We start from the raw sequence: 23,411 nt of genomic DNA, 5'->3' as shown, positions 1-23,411 counted from the left end.
TATTGGAAATGATTTGGGACGACTTCGAATACCTGAAACGCGGCTAAGTTTTGTAAAAGTTTGTAACATCATGAACCCCGTAACTCTTATTTATAGTCTGTCAGGTCACATCGTACGGATGTGTCACACATTCATACGAGACAACTAATTCGTGCGAATGAGTCTCTCATTTGTACGAATGAATATGTCATTCTTGCGAATGACCATGTCAATTAACTTTTTTTTTCAACGTCTGACATTAACTTTGGATTCAACGTTAACGATCTTGTTATCTAAACGACTAACAATTATCAAAATGCAAACAAACTTAGTCATTAAACATATGATCATTCAAGTAACACAAACAAATATATCCAAAATTCAATGTCCAATTACAATAATGTCCAAAACCATTTTTTTTTTTTTTTGAAAGATGAGTATTTGACATCACTGGCGGAGATAGAAACCACTCACCCGATCATTTTCCACACACATGAACTCTCGGGCGGAAACCTAAACCATATTACAGGGACCCTTAACCATCCGACACCAATATATACTCTGTTTTACCTACATGCTCAATCTAAATATTTAATTATTAATAGCTCTCCAATATGCGATCAAATACTAGTTCATAACAATCTAATACTTTATATTTTATCTAACTCTAGATAACATTACACCAACAAATCACTGATTTTGTTGGTATTATTTTATATAATTTATAGTTAATCCGTAATAAATTCATATCCTATTTCTTACTTCTAATTAGTTTTTTCTTGTATTTATCAAACGTGAGACTTGAATATATCATGTATTTTTTTATAAAAAAAATTTGATCTTAATTTAATTGTTAAAAGTAGGAATCATTAACTCACATATGTTTTAAAGACGAACACATACACACACACTTGTATAATGAATAATACAAATAGTCCAACCTAGGACTTTAATTCACAACCTCGGTTGATGGTTTACCACGATATCGCTAAACAAACACGTACACACATCTATATAATGAATTTTTAGATCTAATCACTTCTAATTATAAGTTTTTGTTTTGTTTTTTTTTTTTTTTTTTTTCGAAAGGCAATTATATTAATCAACGAAAAGACAGTGAGCCTTTTTGGGCTGCACCAAAATACATCGAAGCTAAGCAAAACAGTGAGCCTTTTATGGACTGCACCAGATACAACGAAGCTAAGCTAACATGACTCGAAAGATACAAAACAGTGTATACAAGCTAACTACAGAACTACAGAACTACAGACCTGCGAGAGTAATGCTTGTTGCGGAGGAGGCAACAAGCAGTTACTCACGGGTCAGCAGCTAGAAGGATGTTGTGACGACCCCGTCAAAACACTTAACGGATCCGTCAGTAGGTCCCATAGCTTGATCGGACTTAAATGAATTAAATAAACAAAGTTGCATTCTTTTATTTCAAAATGTTGCCCAAAAAGGAAACAAACCCAATTAAGTAGTTTAAATCAACCAACCATAGTAATGAACCAAAAGTTGACACAAAACATTGCCAACAAACCCAAAATTTAAATTATCCAAAATAGAATGCAAACTTAAGTTTCATAAATAGTTTCATAAAATCTGCCCAAATGCATGCAGACTTTTCTAACGACAGCGGAAGCATCAAATAACTCAAGTACCTGTGAAAACATGCGAGTAAACTGTCAACACAAAGGTTGAGTGAATTATAGGTTTAAATAAATGAGTAAACTTTAGACCACAAGATTTAAAAATGTTAGAAAACATTAAACATTATTCCATTATCAATGAGCCACCTGGTAACCACTTAACCCTTTATTTACCCTTGCCAAACACAATAAAAATATACACTTGGACAGTGTATCTACAACAAATTACGAAGTACTAAACATTCCGATTATAAATTGCTAGCGCGACTAGCTCGAAATTGGGTTGTCAAACCCGATAGATCTATCCGTAGGATTCGCGTTCACCGGTAGAAACCAATGATTACAGTTACCAGACTAGGGAATATTTTTGTCCAACTCACAATGAATAATTAAATTTAACTGTTACTTGTGTCTAACCGTAAATAAAAATATGCATGTAATCACATCCCAAAAAGTATACTTTGAAAAGTATATAAAAACGGGACTATAACTCACCTTAAAAGCAACTGAAGAAACCACACAAACAAGCGAACAGCAAGTAAAGTAAAGTGATCAAGAAAGATCACAACGCCGACCTATAAATAAAGCAGGTCGAAATAAATAACTAACTTAGGCCAAGTCTTAGTATGATAGCTATTGTACATGTTGCAAGTAGACATAGAACATTACTCAGCAAGCATCGGTTTGATTGGAACAGCATAAGGACACACGCTTTCTATTTTTAGAAAGTTTCTATTTTTGGAAAGTTTCTATTTTTGGAAAGTTTCTATTTTTGGAAAGTTTCCAAATTTAGAAAGTTCTATTTTTAGAAAGTTTTGAAGTTAGGAAAGTTTCCTTATTTAGAAAGTCAACAGAAGTCAACTGAAAGTCAAAGTCAACCGAAAGTCAACTCAAAAGTCAACCTTGGTCAAACATAGTCAACATTAATTTTAAAAGTGTAAGTTATAATAATAACATAGGTTATAATGTTATTTAAAGTCAAAAGTGTATAATAATGTCTTAACATAAGTTTAATTAAATAAAATGAATTATTAAAGTTAATATAAGTTGAAATGTTATAATTAGTACGACATAAGTATTTAAATAAATTAATTAAATACTAATCATAATATAAGTATTATTAATAATAATAATTTTTAAATTATATCATAAGTATTTTTAATTAATAATGAATTATTAATCATATCATAAGTTTCTAATTAAAATTATTAAATCATAAGTATTTAATAATTAAATCATAATTAAATAATAATTAAGTCTTATAATAATTAAATAATTATTTAATCTTTATTATAAGTCTTTTAATAATTTCTCAAAAACAAATTTAATACTTATCATAAGTATTTTCCTTTAATAATAAAAGTATTATTAATCATAAGTTTAATTAAAATGTTAATTAAATCATAATTAATAATTAAATGATATAATAAATATTTATATCATAAGTTTTAAATAATAATAATTACTTCTTTTATCTAAAGTAATTTATTAATAATGAAATCCATAATTTTTATCATAAGTTTAATCATTAACCACAAGTTTTAAGTTTAAAAGTTCATCGGGTCGTATCTTGAGCCCCGGGTGTCGGTTTCGGGCGAGCCACATATGCATTTCCGCCTACTCAAACCACCCAACACAATTATGAACTCAAGAACACTCCAAGAACAGTCCCTAGGTCGTGGATATCAGCCATGACCACACTTGGAAAAATCAATTTACTCAAAACAGTAATTTAGGCACAACGGGTGAACCGTGGCTCGGATTTAGGTGACCCGAACATGAAAATTCGTCCCACCATCAGTCCTAACCAAATGACACACCCTAAAGACACCAAGGATGGTCACAAAGTCGGACCCAACCCTGTTCATGCCAAGAACACCTTTCAATCTTTACAAAAATCAAATTAAGCATATCTAGGGCTCCGGGAATCGAAACGACATGAATCCGGAGTCTAAAATTAATGTCTTGAAGAGAGGAACTCATTTATGTACTTTATTTTAACATTCATATCAGTTACAAAGTCAGAAAACACGAATCAAACTGCTGTCCAAAATTTACAAACCGAAAACATATGCAAACGAGTAATTCTACGCATCCAAACAACATTACAACAACTAATAAACATCATACTAATAATATAAACACAAAATACAGAAATATAAATAAAAATGAAAAGTTCTAGGGTTAGGGTTTATACCCAAATCGAGAATCAAAGTATATAGATGTGTAGAGGAGATTGTGTAGAACGCGTTGGTGTTAATTGTTTCTTGATCCAAGCAATTGTTGAAGCAAAATGATGATGATGATGATGGGTGTGAAGGGCGACGGCCACAAGAGGGAGAGGAGAGGAGAAAAAGTGCAAGTTAGGTTTAGGGAATTTTTGTGAATTAAAATTATGTGAAACAAAAATGAGAAGCAAAGGGATACACCCCCCTCCCATATTCGGCCGATTTTGAATGGGGGTGGGCCCCTTAGTGGGCCAACTTGTCCATTATTGAAAAAAACGTGCAATTCCTGATGGCCCGAAAGCCCGAACGAATCCCGAAACGCGAAAACACGCTTACGCGATTAAAAATCCGGAAAGATAACAAACGCGCGACGAAAAATAAATATAAATACACCTATTAATAATATGATCATAAAATATCATATTTAAAATATTTAGGATTTAAAAATCCCGAAAGCTCGACCGTTGGTTTAAAAACCGAAAAGATTCGCCGGATGGAAATCCGCGAGACGTAGAAACGTATAAATTAAAATATGAATACATATATTCACATAACACATAATAATTATTATATATATATTATTACAAAAATAATAATATAGGTCATAGAAATGACGTGGCACACTAACAGTTAACGGTCGTTAAATAATTAACGGAAAAAGATAACGGAAAAAGTAGGGTCGTGACAGATGTGCTAGCCATTGTAACCAATCAAACTTCTTTTTCTTGTGACGTTGTGAGATCCACTCGGAGGATTTTAATTGAATATCTATTAAAGCATTGGCCCCATTCCATGATTTGTTGGAGAAAACTTTGAGATTACGATTTTTCCAGATGAGGTAGGCACTCGTCCATTCGACTGCTTGCCACACTTGACTCATTAATGATGATAAACCTGCTCGACAGTTACCTCTAAAAGCCACATTAATACTCAAGTTCGTTACATCACCAAAACCCCTTATGGTAGTTTGCTTTTAAGCCTGAGACCTTTTCAAAACATTCAAGTAACTTCATCAAGTTGCAAATATTTAAAGGACTCCATTCGCCAATAAAAATAGTATCGTCCGCATATTGAAGATGCCAAACCGCCACTTTATTAGAGCCCACTTCAACCCCTTTAAATAACCCATTCTCAATTGAATTTTTGGTGAGAACATTTAAACCCTCGGCCGCTATAATGAAAAGGAAGGGGGATAGCGGATCCCCTTGCCTCACCCCTCTTTCAAGGGAAAACTCATTGGTCGGTGAACCATTGACCAATACCGAAATAGTAGCTGACTTGAGGCATGCCAATATCCAACTCCTCCATTTAGACCCGAATCCCATTCTTTCCATGATGATGAGCAAAAATTCCCAACTCAAACTGTCGAATGTTTTTTCGAAATCCACCTTAAAGATTGCACTTTTCTTCCGATGACTATTCAAGAAGTCAATGGTTTCGTTAATGATTAGAGCACCATCAAGAATATACCGATCTTTAAGGAAGGCACTCTGCTCCTCTCCAATAAGACCTGGGACAACTTTCCTTAGACGAATAGAGAGAATCTTTGCTAAGATTTTGTAGTAGCATCCTATTAGGCTAATAGGCCGAAAATCGGTTAAGCCAATAGGGCCGGATTTCTTCGGAACAAGAGTAACGAAGGAAGCGTTGCAACCCTTTGAGATTTCACCCCTTAACCAAAACCAATTCAAAGCATTGATCAAATCACCCTTTATGATCTCCCAACATTTCTTAAAAAATTTAAAGTTAAAACCGTCGGGTCCCGGGGCCTTCGAACTACTACACTCGTTTAATGCATCAAATATTTCTTTCTCCGAGAACTCCACTTCCAATCTAGCAGCTTGCGTTTCTGTTACCTTTCTTGACGTGAAGTGTATACCAGCCCCAGCCACTCTTAATTAATTCGTTAACTGTCCATTTTGAGAAGAAAGACTTAAAATGATTAACGGCGTTCTCCTTTTATGCTAGAAGGATCTTCGCACCACACCCCTTTAATATTTAACCCTCTGATGTTACACTTGTTATTTCTCCTTCGAATAAGAGAGTGAAAATATCGTGTGTTCTCGTCGCCTTCTAGTACCCATTTGGCCCTCGATTTTTGTTTTGCCATGTTCGCCTTTATTTTTTCTTTTTCTATCCATTTTCTTCGAGCCTCCATCCACTCACTTCTTTCTGATTCGTCCAAAGTTCTAATCTCCGCTTCATTTTCCCATCTTTCTGAAGTACTTCGAAGCTTATCAAGTTCCAAGTCAATACCCCCAAACTGTTCCAGGCTCCATTTTTTAAGAGCCAATTTAACATTCTTCAATTTGAGGCAAAAAATCCTATCTTTCCTCCAGCCTTCGACATTCAGATTCCAAGCATCAGCAACTATTTTATCCGAGCCAGCGGCATCAATCCACTCATCAAAAATCTTTATAGGTTTAGGGCTGAAGTCGATATTTTTGTCCCCAAGGATTATAGGGCAGTGATCGGACAATTTTTGCTCGAGTGCAAGTGCTGAGATGTCCCCCCAATCTTGACAGAATTTTTCCGAAACCAAGAACCTGTCGAGTTTTTGTTTTGTACTACGGAGTAATTTGAATAAATTTATCATTCTTTTTTTTTTTTTTTTGCTTTTAAAATTTTATAATATCTGGCCACGTCTAATGTTAAATTCTAGCTCCGTCTCTCCACATAATTGATTATGAACTACGTACTTGTAATATGTACTAACAAGTTTAGGTCATATATATCATAATCTTATCATCTAATAAATTTCTTTTAACGAGTTTATCTAATAAAAATTAAGTTATGAACCTACTAAAATTAAAAATACAGTATAGTCAGTAGCAATGAATTATGATGCATCATTATGCATGTAAACAGTTATTGAGTTATTTTGTCTAGCGTAATATGATTTTAATTGATGATTTTAACCTCAAATATTTTACAAGGTGCAGTGGAATATTTGGAGAATTAACAGGGCACCTTTCAAGTTGTAAGACTAATCCCAACCATGACGCCGTCATGGGCATTTCTTCACCGCCACATCAGCTTTCTCTCTCATCCTTTCTCACCACTTCCTCTCATAACACTCCCATAACACACCATTGCCAACCATGACATACTTCCTCAATTTTTTTTATTTTTTATTTTTTATTATTATTATTATTATTATTATTATTATTATTATTATTATTATTATTATTATTATTATTATTATTATTATTATTATTATTATTATAAACTTAAAAGTATTAAAACTTACAAAAAATTAGTGGGAAGCCTAGAGACAATCTGGGCCCCCACACCTCTAGCAATAGCAAAACCTATCCTAGTAAAAATATGAGCAACAGCACCGGCACCAATATCTTGCGCCATCGAACTCTTCTGAACCCGCTTTAGCAAAGAAACAACATCCTTTTCTAATTCCCCAAGGGAAGAAAATGAGAAAGGAATGAAACCATAACCAATCGCCTGCCAGCTAGATTCGTACTTAACCCGCTTCCGACGAGCCGCATCAACCACAGCACGTCCAGGGACAAAGTCAGAAAGCCCAGACTGTGTCAAAGGAGAAGACCCTGTCAAGTCAACACAAACATCGCGACCACAATCCCAGGAATAAAGTAACACATCTGCAGGTCTGAGGGCCCTGTCGTTCCCTCCAGACAACCCAATGTAAACCTCCTTTCTCGCCGAAATCCCAGATCGATAACAAACATCAACAAGGGAATCCCGAACAACATTATGTCGATGCTTAATACCCACCATACCAGCACAAGACACCGCGTGATCCCCGGAAATATCCCCAGTAAAAACCCTTGAACAGGCAGAGCATGCCGTCGAGATAGAGAACAATGGAACACCCAACCTGTAGCACAACACACATCGGTAAGTTTTTGCTTTCATCGTCTGACCCAACCCCAAAATAGGGACTGCCCTTAGCCAAGCAGAGGTGTGATCACCCTGCTGCGATTTCCATAAGGCCGATTGTCGGGGAGATAATGAAAAAGTGGATTCTGCGGAAGCGGTAACCTTTGTGAAATAAACATCTGCCAATTTTTTCATGAGTATGGGGGCAGCGACCTCACTCTGATTACCTAAAATATCAAACCCAACCGTTTTATTAAACAGACCCAATGCATCTTCAAAAGCACGACCAAGACCAACAATACTCGCATGACGTAGGAGCTTGGTCTGCAACCCAGCAGACTGTAATCGAGAAGCCAGAAAAGCATAATGACGAACATCTCCCGCAGAATAAACACCAAGCCCTCCAAATGCAAATGGCAAGGTGGCAAGCCGCCACTGCCAATCACCAAACCCAGGCCCTGAAGTAGTAACAATACGCTCTAAGGAAGATCGAAGGGCTCCATCGAAAGCGCGTTGAGCCGCCTCAAATATACTAGGAGGACAAGTACGCAAGGTAAAGTAGAGTTTAGAAACTCCCGTACATGCCCTAAGCAACAACAACTCACACTGAGGATCATCAAGCTTAGCAACCTTATCCATAAGCGCAATGGACTTGGTCACCCTTTGCATCACCAGTTCACTACTAAAACCAATATCGGAACTTGCGGGGGCCCCAAGCAACTTAACACCATTTAAAGGTCGAGCAATATTAGGAGGAAAGACACCTACTTGCCTGCTGCGAGGGTCCTCCGTAGGCCAGAAAATTTCTGTTTTTTCAATGTTGAGATGTAGCCCAAAACGAGGGCCATCCCCCATAATCAAATGCAAAACCTTCCCCACCACCAAAGTGTCCCCAATAATAGTGCCATCATCCAAATACCACGTCTGAAGACAAACCTCAAAATTATCTCTGATTTTAGAAATCAAGGGCTGTAAGACCAAAGCAAAAAGCAGCGGACCAAGGGGATCACCCTGTTGCACCCCCTGAGAAGACCATAAGGTGTGGTTCCCATAATACAATCTTGCTGGATTAGAGTAGCAAAATTCAACCCACTGAGAAATGCTCGGACAAAGGCGGCGAGCTTCACGTAACATGAACGTACGATCAATAAGATTGAATGCATTTTGAAAATCAACTAATAACATAGAGAGGCCAACATCAGAGCCACGATCCTCAATCAACCGATTCACAGCATGAAGAATAGCCTCACCACCTGAAGAAACACCAACACCAAATTGAAGACCATCGAAGTAACTTCCCAAAGACTGGCCAACCATAGCAGCGCCAACCTTCGAAACAAGACGTCGCCAAACAGTACCCACAGCTATAGGACGAATACCACCGCCGGGCTTGACAAGCGGTGTGAGGGGAGCACTAGCTATATACTCTCCTAATTCCATAGGGCACCTTCCAGCTAGAAAGAGATTAACGACCCCGGTAATAGAGCCAACCAACTCATCCGAGACTGCCACAGCAGCACCACTCAAGCAATCCATAAGGTGTTGTGCACGTAAACCATCCCTACCACATGATGTGCCCCGAGGAAAACTTTTAATCTGGCCCAAAACAACAGCAGAAGTCGTAACGAGGTGTAGGTGATCAACCGGCATATCAGGCAAGGATGGAGCTATAGAAGAAGGATGTTTAGACAGCAAGTCCACCAGCGTGGCATCATTATAAGGAGCAACGCGTGATGAAGAAAGAACACGAGCAGCAGCGGTGTAATGGCCATCACAAATCTTCCTACGACACTGCTTAATATTACGCTCTTCCAAATCAAGGACCTCATCATCAATCACTGACAACATAGGAGAATCCTCTGCCAAATACTCCCTCACAAGCTGTAAACTTCCACCCGCTGTCCCCCAAGAGCAAATAGCACGGGAAATATTCTCTTCCTGATGCCGACGCTTTATCGAAGACCTAGACTCACGACAACTCCGTGGCCGAAAGGTTTTAAGGGTACAAAGGGGTAACACCAATAAAGAGACCCAACTAGAAATGTCATCAGGCCTAGAGACCACCTTATCAAGAGCACCTTTCAAAACCCGAGAAAACCCCAAACGACACTTGGGAAGGATAGACTTAACCGTGCGAAACCCCTTAGAGAACAAACGATCAAGGAGAGCCACATCAAAACCATCGTTATGATCACGCACCGAACCATCCTCAATACAAAGTCGAGCAGGAGAAGAGGGGGCTAGTGGCTTGGTAAAATTATGAAGTACAAAACGAACAACACCATTTCCCTCATCGGGGGGAGGCACATCTGGGCCCCTACCATGACGGCACTTAGCACGTACCGTGTGTGTTTTGTAGCAAACACCACATAACCAAATCTCCATACGCCTAAAGGTAACATCAGCCTCAGTATAAACACCCAAATTAGAAGTAAGAGAATGTCAAGTGATATCCCGCGCATCGATACCACAATGACGATCACTAAGATGCTTGATAAGAGAACTTCTAACAAGCCCATTTCCACTCCCATTTTGACAGCCACTAAGACCCACAAAGGGACAATGAAACTTCACAGCGGCATGTGACATAGCTACACACAAACTTTAGTTGTAGTGCATAGCTAAAAAGACAGATGCAAAAACCTCATACACCGTAATATAATTAAAACCATGAAGCCAAGATAAAACTCATTGAGAACTTTTAACAAACACCTTGTGGGCATCCCAATAATATTATTATTATCTCTGCTATCACTTCAGATACTGACCACATCGTGTAAGCAATAATCTATCTATTATTATTATTATTATTATTATTATTATTATTATTATTATTATTATTATTATTATTATTATTATTATTATTATTATTATTACTCTTATGTATCTATCTATCTATCTATATATCTTATTATTATTATTATTATTATTATTATTATTATTATATGTAACGAATTTAATTTTTATATGTAACGAATTAATAAAATAGAAACATATATTTAAACAAACGTTTATTTAACACGAACACAAACATAAACATAATAATTAAAAAGACAAATACAACTAAATTCGAGTACAAACATTTATTCGGGATACAAACACAAATACGTTTCTAATAATCGGAATCCGAATCCGAAAAAACGACCATCGGTGTCATAAACAGGTCCCGAGGGTATGTAATCATCCATTGCGACGTACCCCTGGTTGAGCTCTTCAATGTAGCGCATACCCAACGATTCCTCATCTTCATAAATTAAATATAGCGTAATCGGTTTGACACCATCCGCGACCCAATCTTGTATCCCGGACCAACGTTCATTGGTCGTAAGATACGTAGCCACCTGATTCGGCTCCGCAAAATACATAATGTCCGTCCATTCGAACGAAACGTTTTCTTTCACAAATTTTCGGAATGCAGCGACACTACAGTCGACATTGACATCTTCGAAAGAAACCTTCGTAGCATTTCTGTCATAGTATGATTTGTACTCGAAATCAAACAAACCGCCGAAGTAAACGTCGAACGAACCGAGCAATGGTGTTAACATTTTTTTGGTGTGTTAAAAATGAAAGTGTGTTTGAAGAGATGAATGTGAAGTGTATATTGTGGAGTGTTTATTTAATATGTATATGTATATATAGAGTCACAATGTTTAAAAATTTATCCGTTGCTCAAATATTGCTGTATAACGTTCATATACTGCAAAGTAACCAGCTTTCTCGCCCTGCAATATGCGTAGTGATGATTTGAATGAGGGCGACGAGGTCCAGGGCGGAAGAGGGCGGCTGGATTGCCATCGGCGCCCTCACAGGAAGTTGGTGATGAAACCCTCCAGCACGGGCCGATGGGAATGGTCTAAGGAGAGTAGTCCATGACGCGCGTGGCTCATTGAAATTACTGAAAATAAGACATTATGTTTATTAACGTTCACCGTTTTCGTATTCTCTCTTAGGCCTAACATTTAACAACAACAATAAAATACGTAGTAATACGGAGTAATAAAGTTTTCAATCTCTAAAATATGACTCGAGGCGTTTACATATCATCTTCACCGTAAAACTCAATTTTATTTATTCACCTAAACCAATCATTCACCTCAAATAAAAATATATATAGTAGGAGAAGGCTATCCGAAACAAACGTAAAGTTAAGGTGTGACACGAACCAAAAATATTTTGACTTCGAAACTCATATGTAGTGACTTGAATATTAAAATATTATCAGTGTATATGGTTTATTAATCACGTAGTTGATAAAATAAAAGACATTGCTACAAACAAGAATCAACTGTCACCTAATTAACAGTACAAACTAGTAAAAGAAGCGCACTACGGCGGACGTAATACATTTTGTTTTTGCCTACTTAATTATCATAATTAAATCCAAATTAATTGTCACGAGCATGATCGTCTTTAATTCGGAGTATCAAGTTTAAAGCTTTCATACGGGTTACAAATCTAAAATTTACTCATATAATCATCAAATTGTGTTTACTCCTTAATGATACGCCTGCCTTATGATCTGCATCAAATAATTCTTATTTCTGTACACGGATTATTCATTTACAAGTAACATGGACAAGGAAGGACGATAAACGTATTAAACGGTGACAGTGTTGGGTCAAATTATAAAGAAGATAAGTTGCAACAAGAAAGAGACGCTTATAGGCATAGCATGCCGACATCATGGCTAAAGGCCGGATAGAAAGACTTCGGATAAGGCGTGGTGGCAAGACGTACCAGATAAGAAGTAGCAAGGTAACAGCTACCGAGAAAAAACACTTACGAAATAACTTAGAGTATGTTTATATGTAAGCCCTTTAACTGGACAATCATGTGCGCTATCCGGTAGCCTACATACATGCTCCAAAATATCTAGGCAATGGCACACGAGGGGAGCGCATGTGCCATGTCAGCCCGAACAATTTAGGAAATTTTTATGTGCATAAGTGGTACGTGTGTCACGTCACCTGCTCATATAACAAAATTTACGGCCTATAAATAGACCTCATGGATCAATAAATTGAGGGCGATTCGAGCACTGTAAACTTACATGTCAAAATTGTAAGTCAGATACAAATTTACTCAATTTCGATTGAATTCCGATCATCTCTATCGGAATTAATCGTATAAGATTTTAAATTAGTCAATTTAATTGAGTAGATTAATCCGATTGATTGTTTTACACCCTCGTGAATTATTATATTCCGATCGGGTTTGTACGACTGTCGGAGAAAAAACAATCGATCAATCATTTTTATTCAAATTAAGCACTCATACTTGTTACTCGAAATTTTAGGTTTGATCCGTCCTCAAAAGCTTGATCCTTGACTAGAAATGCTTGAACTTTTACAAGTATAAGATCGATGTAGTTTTGTATCTGTTGTATGTTTCTTTCACGATTGGTATGAGTTTGGTTTCTTCAATCCGAGTTCATTTGTTTAGATGTTTATGGTTATTTCCAGTCTTTACAAAAATCAATTAAGGATAAGGATTTGTAACGAAAATCAAAAAAGTTATCATTAAGTTGAAAAAGAATTGTATTTTTTAATAATCACATTGCATTTTGCATTATAAAATTAAAGAAAGTAAAAAAAATAAAAAAATAAAAAATTAAATTAAATAAACATTAAAATGACATCCAAAAAATAAATTAAAGAAAGACAAGTTGAGTTAGGGCCTCATCAAGTAAAAAACAAACGCGTGAACTTACCCCGACATGAACAATGTCGGCGCGCGTGACATAAGGTCACGAAAAGACAAAAGAGTGATCAATCTTGCAAACATTATCCAGAAAAATCGTACACGGCATTAATCCATGGCTTACGTGTCCATAATAGATCCAGGAGGTGGACACGTTGCACTATCACAGCCGCCCTCATGGGACGCAAGGTGGCCCACATTTTATCCATAATCAAGTCTCTTGAATTACATTTACGCCCTTGAGCATTTACGTGTATGATGAAAACCCCATTCACATTTTAGGCTTTTATCTTTTAAAATCCTCCTAAATTTATATATGAGGTGAAAGTATAACATTAGATTAGATGCATCATGAATTCATGATGCATATTAAATTTGATTGTTTAATTGATCCATATTGTTCACGTTCTTTCCTTTAATAAAGTAACAAGTTCATTTTAAAATTATTTATATAATTGTCTAAAATTTGAACTTCAAATAACACGTACGTTGTTAGAAATTTTGAACTTAAAACATCAGGTATGGTGTTATACTATATAATACCATTTTCAAGCGTGCATGTGATATTACGGGCAGTTTATACATTTTTTGGAAGAAAAAAAGTGCAAACTGCATGTAATTAAGCAGTGTCATTTTCTGACATTTTATAACCGTTGTATTAGTTTTTTATGTCAAATATTGGGTATGATGATGTAGTAAAATTCGATTGAAAATTTGGCGGAAAAAATAAATTATTAATAAAAATAATATATTTATTTAAACCAAAAAATTGCTAATTGGATAATGGATAAAGTGACGAATTTTTTCGTCACAAGCTCAACTGACGGTTTGGGCTCGTCAGTTCAAACGCACCATTACATTTCGTCACTTTTTGTCACATTTGCCAACTGGACTGGCAGATTGATTCTCACGCAGAGTTAAAAATGGTCTAAGTAACGATGTTGATGTGCAATTATATAATCTTCTTCTAAGTTATAACGGTATAATAATGACTATTTTACTATCAAGTAAAGTTATTGAACAATTTTGAAACATAGTTTAAACTACAGGGGGATAATGTGAAGGTTTGTGATGTTTACTGTGAAAATGGCGGGCGCACGTGAAAATAGTAATGTAAAGCGCGTAGATTCAACGTACTCACCGCAACTTGATGAAATGCGTTGTCGTTTAAAAGAAGCATATAATATAATACTACTCGATCTTGGCTGGCTATTTATCATTACAAATTTTCTATTTAACCGAGTCGACTCAGCAATTAGAATGGTTCAGTTGATGAAAAACACCGAGGTTTGGCCGGAATCACAGTTACAACACCGCGGAAGAATGGCGCCGGTGAAAAGAGAGATCACAGATGAATTCAATCAATATGATGATCAACAATTTGTGCATTTAAACAAACGCTCTAAGGTGATTTTTGAATTTTCTTTAGTGTTTATTGCTGTTGTTGATGTATTGGATCTGTATGCATATGAATGAATTGTGAATAATTGAATTGACAATTTGACATACTAGTTCTGTTATGACTTTAATTATTTTTTAAGGTAATAATTATACACATCGTTGGTTTTATTATGGAATAATTATCTTTTATCCGGTAAATTAGGGGTGTTTGTAATTGTTTTAATTAAAAAAAAAAAAAAAATTTGGTAACCCCCGAACCTCGGGTAAAAACTCGGGTAATCAAGACCCCGAACGCGAGACCTGGTAGCGGGTAAATTGCGCATTGTGCGCACCCTCTAGACTCTGTACAGTTAACTTCTTTAAGGGTGTAAAAGAAGTTAAGCATTAGCAAATTTTGGTCACCTTTTTTTTTTGAACGGCGATTTTGCATCAGCGGATCATTTATTTCAACGACCCTCGTCATTTGCACCCACACACGCTAGAAGGAAACTCCTACCCGGGTTGCTTGGCAACTAATCGCGGGACCTGGGTTGCTTGGCAACTAATTGCAGGAAATTGGAGAGAAAAACTTCCGCCCCAGGAATTGAACCCGGGTTGCTTGGTAACTAATCGCGGGCCATTCCACACTGAGGCTTGATACCGTTGAAGCAAACGTTCGTTGGTAATTTTGGTCACCCTTAAAGCTGTAACATCTAGGGCTTGTTTGTTTTCTTGTCAATTTATTGTGTATTAAATTTAGTTTCTCTTGCTTTATTTTTTTTAGCAGCATCAAGATTTTGGAATGGGCAGTTTTCCTGTATCACCTGCACAATTCAATCCATTGGATGAACCGAGTCCATTGGGGTTGCGGCTTCGAAAGAGTCCGTCTCTGTTGGATTTGATTCAGATGAGACTTTCGGAAGGACATGCTTCGAAGTTCGGAGCTGATGTGAAGAAAGGAAACAAAAACATTGCTGCTTCTGGGGCCACTGATAAGTTAAAAGCTTCAAATTTTCCAGCATCTCTTCTTAAAATTGGCACTTGGGAGGTAAGTTTACATATCATATGTGTTCATATGACTATTTGAGATAAAACAAGTCCATATTGACCCATCCATGAGTAAATGGGTTGAAATTGTCACCTCTAACAGAATTATAACTAAAAAGAACTTGTCTCCTTTTAGGAATATTATAAATCATAATCAGTATATGAATTTCACACTCCTTACACCGATTTTGTGGCTTCTACTAGCAACATTAGATTGACCAACAGTTTTAACATTTTGTAGTATAAATCGAGATATGAAGGGGACTTGGTAGCAAAGTGTTACTTCGCGAAGCATAAGCTCGTGTGGGAAGTTCTTGATGGTGGCCTCAAGAATAAAATTGAAATTCAGTGGTCCGATATTATGGTTTTGAAAGCAACTTACCCGGATGATGGCCCTGGCACTCTGGACGTAGTGGTAATCATCGTTTTTTATCGTACATCAATTTTGTGTCGCCTTTTTTCATTACGTTTTAATATCAAACAATACTAATGAAGTATGTGGTGAACTTTATCTTCTGCAGCTAACAAGGCAGCCTCTATTCTTTAGAGAGACGAATCCCCAGCCTAGAAAGCATACTTTATGGCAAGCAACCGCCGATTTTACAGGTGGACAGGCTAGCCTACACAGGTACAGTTTCTTTGAGATATTATATTTTTCTTTATATAAACAATGCGTTGATTTCGGGTTCTGTTTTACTTCCAATGGGGTCTAAAGGAACAAAATAAAAAAAAACTTAAAAGAGAACGTGTCGAATGGGCGAAAGTGTCTCCACTTGTGAGTGTATATAACATTATATAGGTGGGTTATTTTCACTAGAACATTTTTTTGATAATATAACTTTTGTAATATACATTAAATGTTTTGGTCGACACAATTTGTCCCTACGCAGACTAATTTTTTTGTTTTGATTCGTCTGACCCGACATAATGTCACATCTATTTATGTTTATATTCTTTCTTTTTATCAGACGTCATTATCTACAATGTCCACAAGGGTTATTAGGCAAGCACTTCGAGAAGCTGATCCAATGTGACCCACGTCTTAGTTTTCTGAGTCAGCAAGAGGAAATAGAGTTGGAGAGTCCGTTGTTTGAACCCAGAACATCAGTGTTTGACGATCCAAACGAACCCAGTCAATATGACATAAGCAGAGTCGGACCCGCCGCCATTTTCGATTTACACAAAACAGTTTCACCATCGAGAGGCCAGTCTTCTTCATCGAGAAGCGAGTTGCATGATCCTGCTGGGCGACCTGCCGAGTTCTCTCGAGAAGCACCTTCACCCAGCTCAGGTAACCAAAATGCACCTTCCACCAGTTTTGATGATGTGGTAACTTTGATGGCTGCCACATCAATGAAAAATTAATATACTATAGAAATTTTTGATATACTATAGAAATTTGTTTACAGCTCTGGAGTGTATATTGAAGTTTAAGTGATGTTTGTCTTTTAAGATGTTTTTTTGCCTAAAGATCTGTTGTAGAGAAAATGTGGTCTAAAAGGTATGGATGCTAAATAATGAATGTTAAGTTGTGAAGACCGTTTGTTTTTCTGTCTGCCAAATAACTTAATCATGTTTGCGGCACTAAGAAGTGTATTTCTTAGTTTGCGAGTTTGCATACAGACCTTATTTTATCTTATGTCTTCGGAAACAAACAGTTTGCATTAAAAATGTCTGCGCGGCGCAGACATAAGACATCATACTGAAAAACAAACACCACCTTATTATTTTTGTTTTTGTTTTATCTAGTGATGGACACCTCAGCGATCGAAGGAATCAGACGAGTTGGAACCGATGGAACGAAAGGTGTTAGCCATTGGGACCAAATCAAGGTCCCTGGGATACAACCTTCAATGTCGATGAGCGATTTGGTAAATCACATAGAAAACAGAATAACAGACCAAAGAACTTCCAGCAACCATCCGCTTTCACGTGAAGAGAAAGAAAGCTTAGAGATATTAGAAGACATTAGCCGATGCTTATTCAACGACGGTCAGTACGGATCATCATCCGCTTCAGACGAGAAATCAGTATTGTCAAAAGTCAACTCTCTTTGCTGTTTGTTGCAGAAAGATCCCAAAACATTTCAGGATCTCGAGCCCAAAACTGAAAACGGAAATGGAAATGGCAAGTGCTGTTATGATCAGAAGCCCGTGTTCGAAACGATAGGTGAAAAGGAGGTTTGGGAAGGTGGCGATGATAGTAACAGAGGAACTGAGATGTCGAGAAAAGACTCGGTTGGTGAACTTTTGCTTAATCTTCCAAGAATAGCCTCGTTACCGCAGTTCTTCTACAACTTGTAGGAGGATTTTGGTGGCCGGGTTAAGCGTAGTTTTGTAATTGCACATTATCGTCATAAAAGAGAAGGGTACTTATTACTGTAAATGTCATAAAGTGTATGTAGGTTCTTGTAAGTTTATGGTTGATCATGTTTTGAACTTTACGATCGTGTACATAGTAGTTCGCTGACTTGTAATTCGTACATCAAATGTTGTATGGCTGTTTCATATTGTGCTATGGCTTTCTAGGGTGTACACGAGTCGAGTCGAGCCGAGTTCTTGAGCTCGGCTCGTTTAAATTTCACAGGGCTCGGTTCGAGCTCGGATCGTTTTGATATTTTACAAGCTCGAGCTCGACTTGTTTTACATGATCCTACTTTTCTGTATATTATTTAATTTATTGTTTTTATAATTTTTATCCACGTATAAAAGATTTATTATACTGCTATTACTCTTTCAACTATTATTGATATAATAGTAATAGTAATTATTATATTATATACGGAGTACTATATTATTATAATTTAATATTTTGGTGAATATAAATGAAAAGTTCGTTTAGGCTCGCGAACTTGTTCTAGCTCTACATATGAAGTTAAATTAAGTTTAAGCTCGGGCTCGAGCTCGTTTAGGTTTGGCTCAAATCTAACTTTTAGCGAGTCATGTTCGAGTGACTCGCGATTAGCTCGGTTTATTTACACCCCTAGGCCTTACCATATTTTGCACTATTGGTATTGTTATCTTGTTACTTGGAAGATAGAACAAGTTGTAGAATATTTTTTTGGTCAAATTTCCCTAAACAAAACTCAACTAGTTTTACATTAATCTTTCAGTTAGGAATCATTTAGTGAACACTAAAGTAAAATTAAGAATATAGTAATCTTATCCTTCACAAAAAATAAAATTATCCTTTGAATAAAGCAGGTTTTTGCATGCCCTATCTTTGAGTAAACCTTGATTAACCAAGTGGATGTTGAATTTTGATCATTAGAGTGGGAATAAGTAAAGTTAAGCTTCAAGTTGAAGTAATCCCAAGTTCTCTTTGTCGGATATATCATATAAAAATAAAATCATATCACATGATCACATCAGCAGTCAAGATAATAATCACCTTGACATGTATATACCTAATATATATGTTCATAGATATAACCTTTTTTTTTTTTTTTTTTTTTGTAATAACAGAGCTGTTAAAAGATGCATACTGGGGTTATTATGAATATAATCATAGTATAAGATTAGCTAATACAAAACAACTAAAATGCTTTAAACAGTTTAAAATGGTGTATTTATATTCCTAAACTAGAGTACATAATAGCATCTAAAAAGCCAAAGTGAGAATGAGGGCAAGCTTACTCTTCATTCTTTTGGGCACTCTAGCTCTAACATCACTCGAGCAACTTACTCTCCTACAACTTCAAGGTTAGTTTTTAATCCAAGTTAACATATTTGTTCATATTTAGATGTATATAACTCTCAATATCGTGTCCCGTGTCCTAAATTTTTTTCGTAGGGGTTGACGGGGCAGAGACTAACAGTAACAATGCGGTAGAGATGAAACGCGAAGGCAAGGTAGGAAAGGGTCCGTATGGTGGTGGGAATATCAATCATGATCCGCATGTTTCAAAGAACAAGGCACCTTCACACCATTTATGGTTCTTTTGTATTGGTTCCGGTTTTGGTCTCTCTATGGTTATCTTCTTTGCTGTCTAAAATATTGCATTCAGGTTGGTTTATGGTGTTGAAAGGTGTTTGTTTCTTAAACCCTGTGTAGTCTTATGTTCTGTATCAACAATATCTGTATCTATGTATATTTAAGGCTATTAACATAATAATAATCTTATTGATATGATAACATTTCAGCTGAAGAATAAACAAACCAGTTAAGCTATTTATAAGAACATTTCATCCTTTCAGCATTAGTATTAGAATTAAGTTTTAGTATCTTACAATAAAATAGAACCTCAATAAAAAAAATGTCAATGAACAAATAAATACAAATGTAATGAAACTTTCAGATGTCATACAAAAACTTGCTGAAAAGCTTCATGTGCTCAGCTTGCAATGAAATGGCAATCGACAAGCTCCCATCGTTGATCGGGCTTGGTAAAACAAAACTCAACCCTTCAAACGCGATCCCACCGGGACCCATAAATATGGGTCGACCCCATCCAAAGTCCGCATCGTGAATCGGGAGCCTAGCCCAACTAGTTATTCCAAGATTCGGGCATTTAAACGTATGGGCCCCGCGAACCAAAGCCTTCAAATCAGGCTGTAGTTCTAAATAGTCGAGTGCCGACTTTAAATAATCATTATCCATCTTTGCTAATGCATCATGGATTTTACTAGCAGCATACCAAGTAGGCTTCGATTGTAGCTCGCCCGCTACCGCTATAGGAGTAGTGGTAAAGATAACGTTTCCAAAATAACCTTTTGGCAGAGCGGGCTGAAGGCGGGCCCGCCCATCAGTAGCAATATATAGCTTGGTGTCCTGATCATCAGGCAGCCCGCGGGCTTTACACACAGACCTCCAAACATGGCCCGAGAGCATTTCATAGGAGCTATAGTTGATCATGTTTCCATCTTCTTTCGATTTCGCTTTGAGGACATTGAGTTGGTCTCGTGTTAATTTAAAAATGGAAACAGCAGTTTCGTTTGATGGGGATTCGGGAGGGATTTTCATTGGTGGAGCGGGCTGGTATTCAACGTGCTCGTAAACAGGTTGTGGTGGGTCCCGAGCAACAAGAAGAGTACGGTCGATGAAGGGTGGGAGAGTGAGGTCAAGGCCACGAGCCATGTCGGACCATGTGTTGATGAAGTGCAGACCAGATGCACCATCAGCAGCATGATGTTGCATCCCAACACCTAGTGAAACTCCTCCACATTTGAAGTAAGTTACCTATTCAAAGTTATATATCAAACATAATGGTTAGACAGTAGTACAAAATACAATACTTAAAACTATTTAGAAATTTTTATTTCATTTATATGATCAATTGACCACGTTGAAACGTCACCAATAAGGCAATAACCCCATAGTTTACCACATTTACCAACCCTGCCGCCCATGATGTTTTACATTCTTTTATTTTTTATTTGTTATTTTTTTGAATTGTATATGTCGAGGTCAAGTTTATTATTAATTTATTATGTCATATGCCACCCACTGAAAAATTTTTAAGCTCATTCAAATTCGTATGTTATTTCATATTTATTATATTAAAATAAAAACCGGCAAAAATTCATCAGTTAATATAAAACAACGTAAATGTTCATGTATCTGGAAAACTAAAACAATTCAGTACAAGATAAAATATAGGTACCTTACAAAAGTGTTACAGAATAGATAGATACCGGTTAATTATTACGGAGTAAGTTAAACTGGCGATTATTTAATTATATAATACTACTAGAAGCGTGTTAACAGGGGAGGTCTGGCGCGGGAACAAGGTGATCGACCGCTCGGGACTCAGAGTTTTTAGGGGCCCAATTTTTTTTCTATATATATATATATATATATATATATATATATATATATATATATATATAGACATAATTAGATATTTGAAAAACATGGAAACTAAAAGAAACACAAATGAGGGGTTGCAGTTGTGGTTGAGTGGTAGTGGCCTGCCTCTAATACACTTGAGGTCAGGAGTTCGACTCCACCCGGCTACAACAATTACTTAAATGTAAATGCAACTCTATCCTGCCCGTCCGGAATCACCCGGGGCACCCCTAAGTGGGGTAAAGGGATGGGGGGTTTTACTTGGCCGTGCCCTTGGATCGGTTTCAAGGTTTCCTCCCGGGCAGCGATGGGGGCGGGGTTATTATCGCTGCATCGGCATAGTCGAAACGGGAGATGATCGCAACGGGTGGTTTAGTCCCCCTCGGGTGATCCCAATTTCGCTGTCCTAAAAAAAAAAGAAACACAAATGAAGTAGCGAAAGCGAAACACAATAGGTCAAAAACAACAATCAAATACCCTATAAATCAAAGTTCATTAGCATTCTAGCAAAGTTCAAATGACCTTTTCATTAAAATTCTTATATTATTCGTTAGGGTCTAAGAGTCTTTTTTAAATAGATTATATTGTAAGAGTCTAAGATTCTTCGCTATGCAAGCCTTTGTAACGTTTGGTCTTTCCTAGCTCCTTGCTAGGTAAGTTTTTTTATCAATAAATTTGAGTTGTTCAGAAAGAAAATAGATTATATTGTTCGTCTGCTTAAGAAACTTTTTTTTTTAACTCCTTATAGGTACTTAAATTTTGAGTACCGGCTATATTCTTAATGACAACCGTGCCTTATGTATTATAGATTAAGATTATAGATATCGGTTAATGTAAGTTTAGAGTGACGGTTATTTATTACTCCATTTAATTAAATACTAGTAATAGAAACGTGTTAACACAACCGCTTAACAACTAAGTTTGAAATTTTCAAATAATAAATAAACATTTGGTTTAATACCTGCAACACCAACAAAGAATATGACTCAATTCCTAGAGAATAATCAACTGTTGGAATGAGTTTCCGAAGCTCCAAAGTAGGAGCAAAGTCACCGAAATCATCAACACCACCATCCGATTCCGCTTCCACAAACAACACGCCTTGTCCTCGGCAATCGATCTCAATCCGCCCATCTTCGTCTCGTTTCAACCGTCCTCCCATCGGGTAAAACGGAACCAACGCTCTACTCAAAGCGTCTTTCATCACCTTTGCATTAAAAAAGTTAGCATCGCCATTAGGCCTGTAGAAATAGACGCTCGGTGTATGAAAATTTGGAACCACCAGATCGACGTTAGAGTTCCATAGCTTTATACTCGGTGTCTCCTCTGCTGGTTTCACCATCGTTGATTCTCTTACGGTGATCTTCATTTTTAATAGTTCTTTGCTTATTTGATAAGAAAATATATATGTTAACAAAGGTGTTTGATGAAATGACTGAAAGAAAATGTCAATATTTAGGTAGTGGTTGATTTGGTCTGAAATGCGTTTGAGTTTGTGAGACATTTATAGTTTCAGATTCACCAACTCGTTTTGAGGGCTCACCTACCGTGACCCATTCTCAAATGGAAGTTTAAAGTTGTTGACTAGCTATATATTATATTATAATAAAATATAAAATATAAAATATAAATGTAAAATAAATTGGGGTTTGTTATAATAATAATAATAATATAGATATGGATAGTCAATTTTGGTGTATACATATAGTCAATTTTGGTACACAAAGTATGTATTTTTATATTGAGATTTTAGGCTATAAATACTCATGAATGCAAGCATTAA

At 36.5% G+C, this 23,411-nt stretch overlaps 2 protein-coding genes across 3 annotated transcripts; one reads left to right on the top strand and one right to left on the bottom strand.

Annotated features, from left to right (window-relative positions):
• The first annotated feature begins 14,611 nt into the window (after positions 1-14,611).
• Positions 14,612-18,488, top strand: LOC139847097 (uncharacterized). 2 transcript variants are annotated; one of them, XM_071836702.1, is made up of 6 exons: positions 14,612-14,821; positions 15,582-15,842; positions 16,083-16,256; positions 16,363-16,469; positions 16,810-17,132; positions 17,591-18,488. In XM_071836702.1, the coding sequence occupies exons 1-6, from the start codon at positions 14,675-14,677 to the stop codon at positions 18,142-18,144; spliced, it is 1,566 nt and encodes a 521-aa protein (XP_071692803.1). In that variant the 5' UTR covers positions 14,612-14,674; the 3' UTR covers positions 18,145-18,488. The 2 variants fall into 2 exon arrangements, with proteins under 2 accessions (XP_071692803.1, XP_071692802.1); XM_071836701.1 differs by having other exon boundaries at positions 15,579-15,842.
• Positions 18,489-20,035: 1,547 nt separating this feature from the next.
• On the bottom strand, positions 20,036-23,092 carry LOC139846828 (shikimate O-hydroxycinnamoyltransferase-like). Its single transcript, XM_071836362.1, has 2 exons — positions 22,590-23,092; positions 20,036-21,019 (listed from the first exon to the last, which is right to left on the bottom strand). Exons 1-2 carry the CDS (start codon positions 22,995-22,997, stop codon positions 20,135-20,137), a joined length of 1,293 nt encoding a protein of 430 aa, XP_071692463.1. The 5' UTR covers positions 22,998-23,092; the 3' UTR covers positions 20,036-20,134.
• Positions 23,093-23,411: the final 319 nt, after the last annotated feature.

This window comes from Rutidosis leptorrhynchoides, chromosome 5 (assembly GCF_046630445.1).
Source record: "Rutidosis leptorrhynchoides isolate AG116_Rl617_1_P2 chromosome 5, CSIRO_AGI_Rlap_v1, whole genome shotgun sequence".
NCBI classification, from domain to species: Eukaryota; Viridiplantae; Streptophyta; class Magnoliopsida; order Asterales; family Asteraceae; genus Rutidosis; species Rutidosis leptorrhynchoides.
The sequence above is the reverse complement of the archived record's forward strand: the minus strand, read 5'-3'. Positions and strand labels throughout refer to the sequence as shown.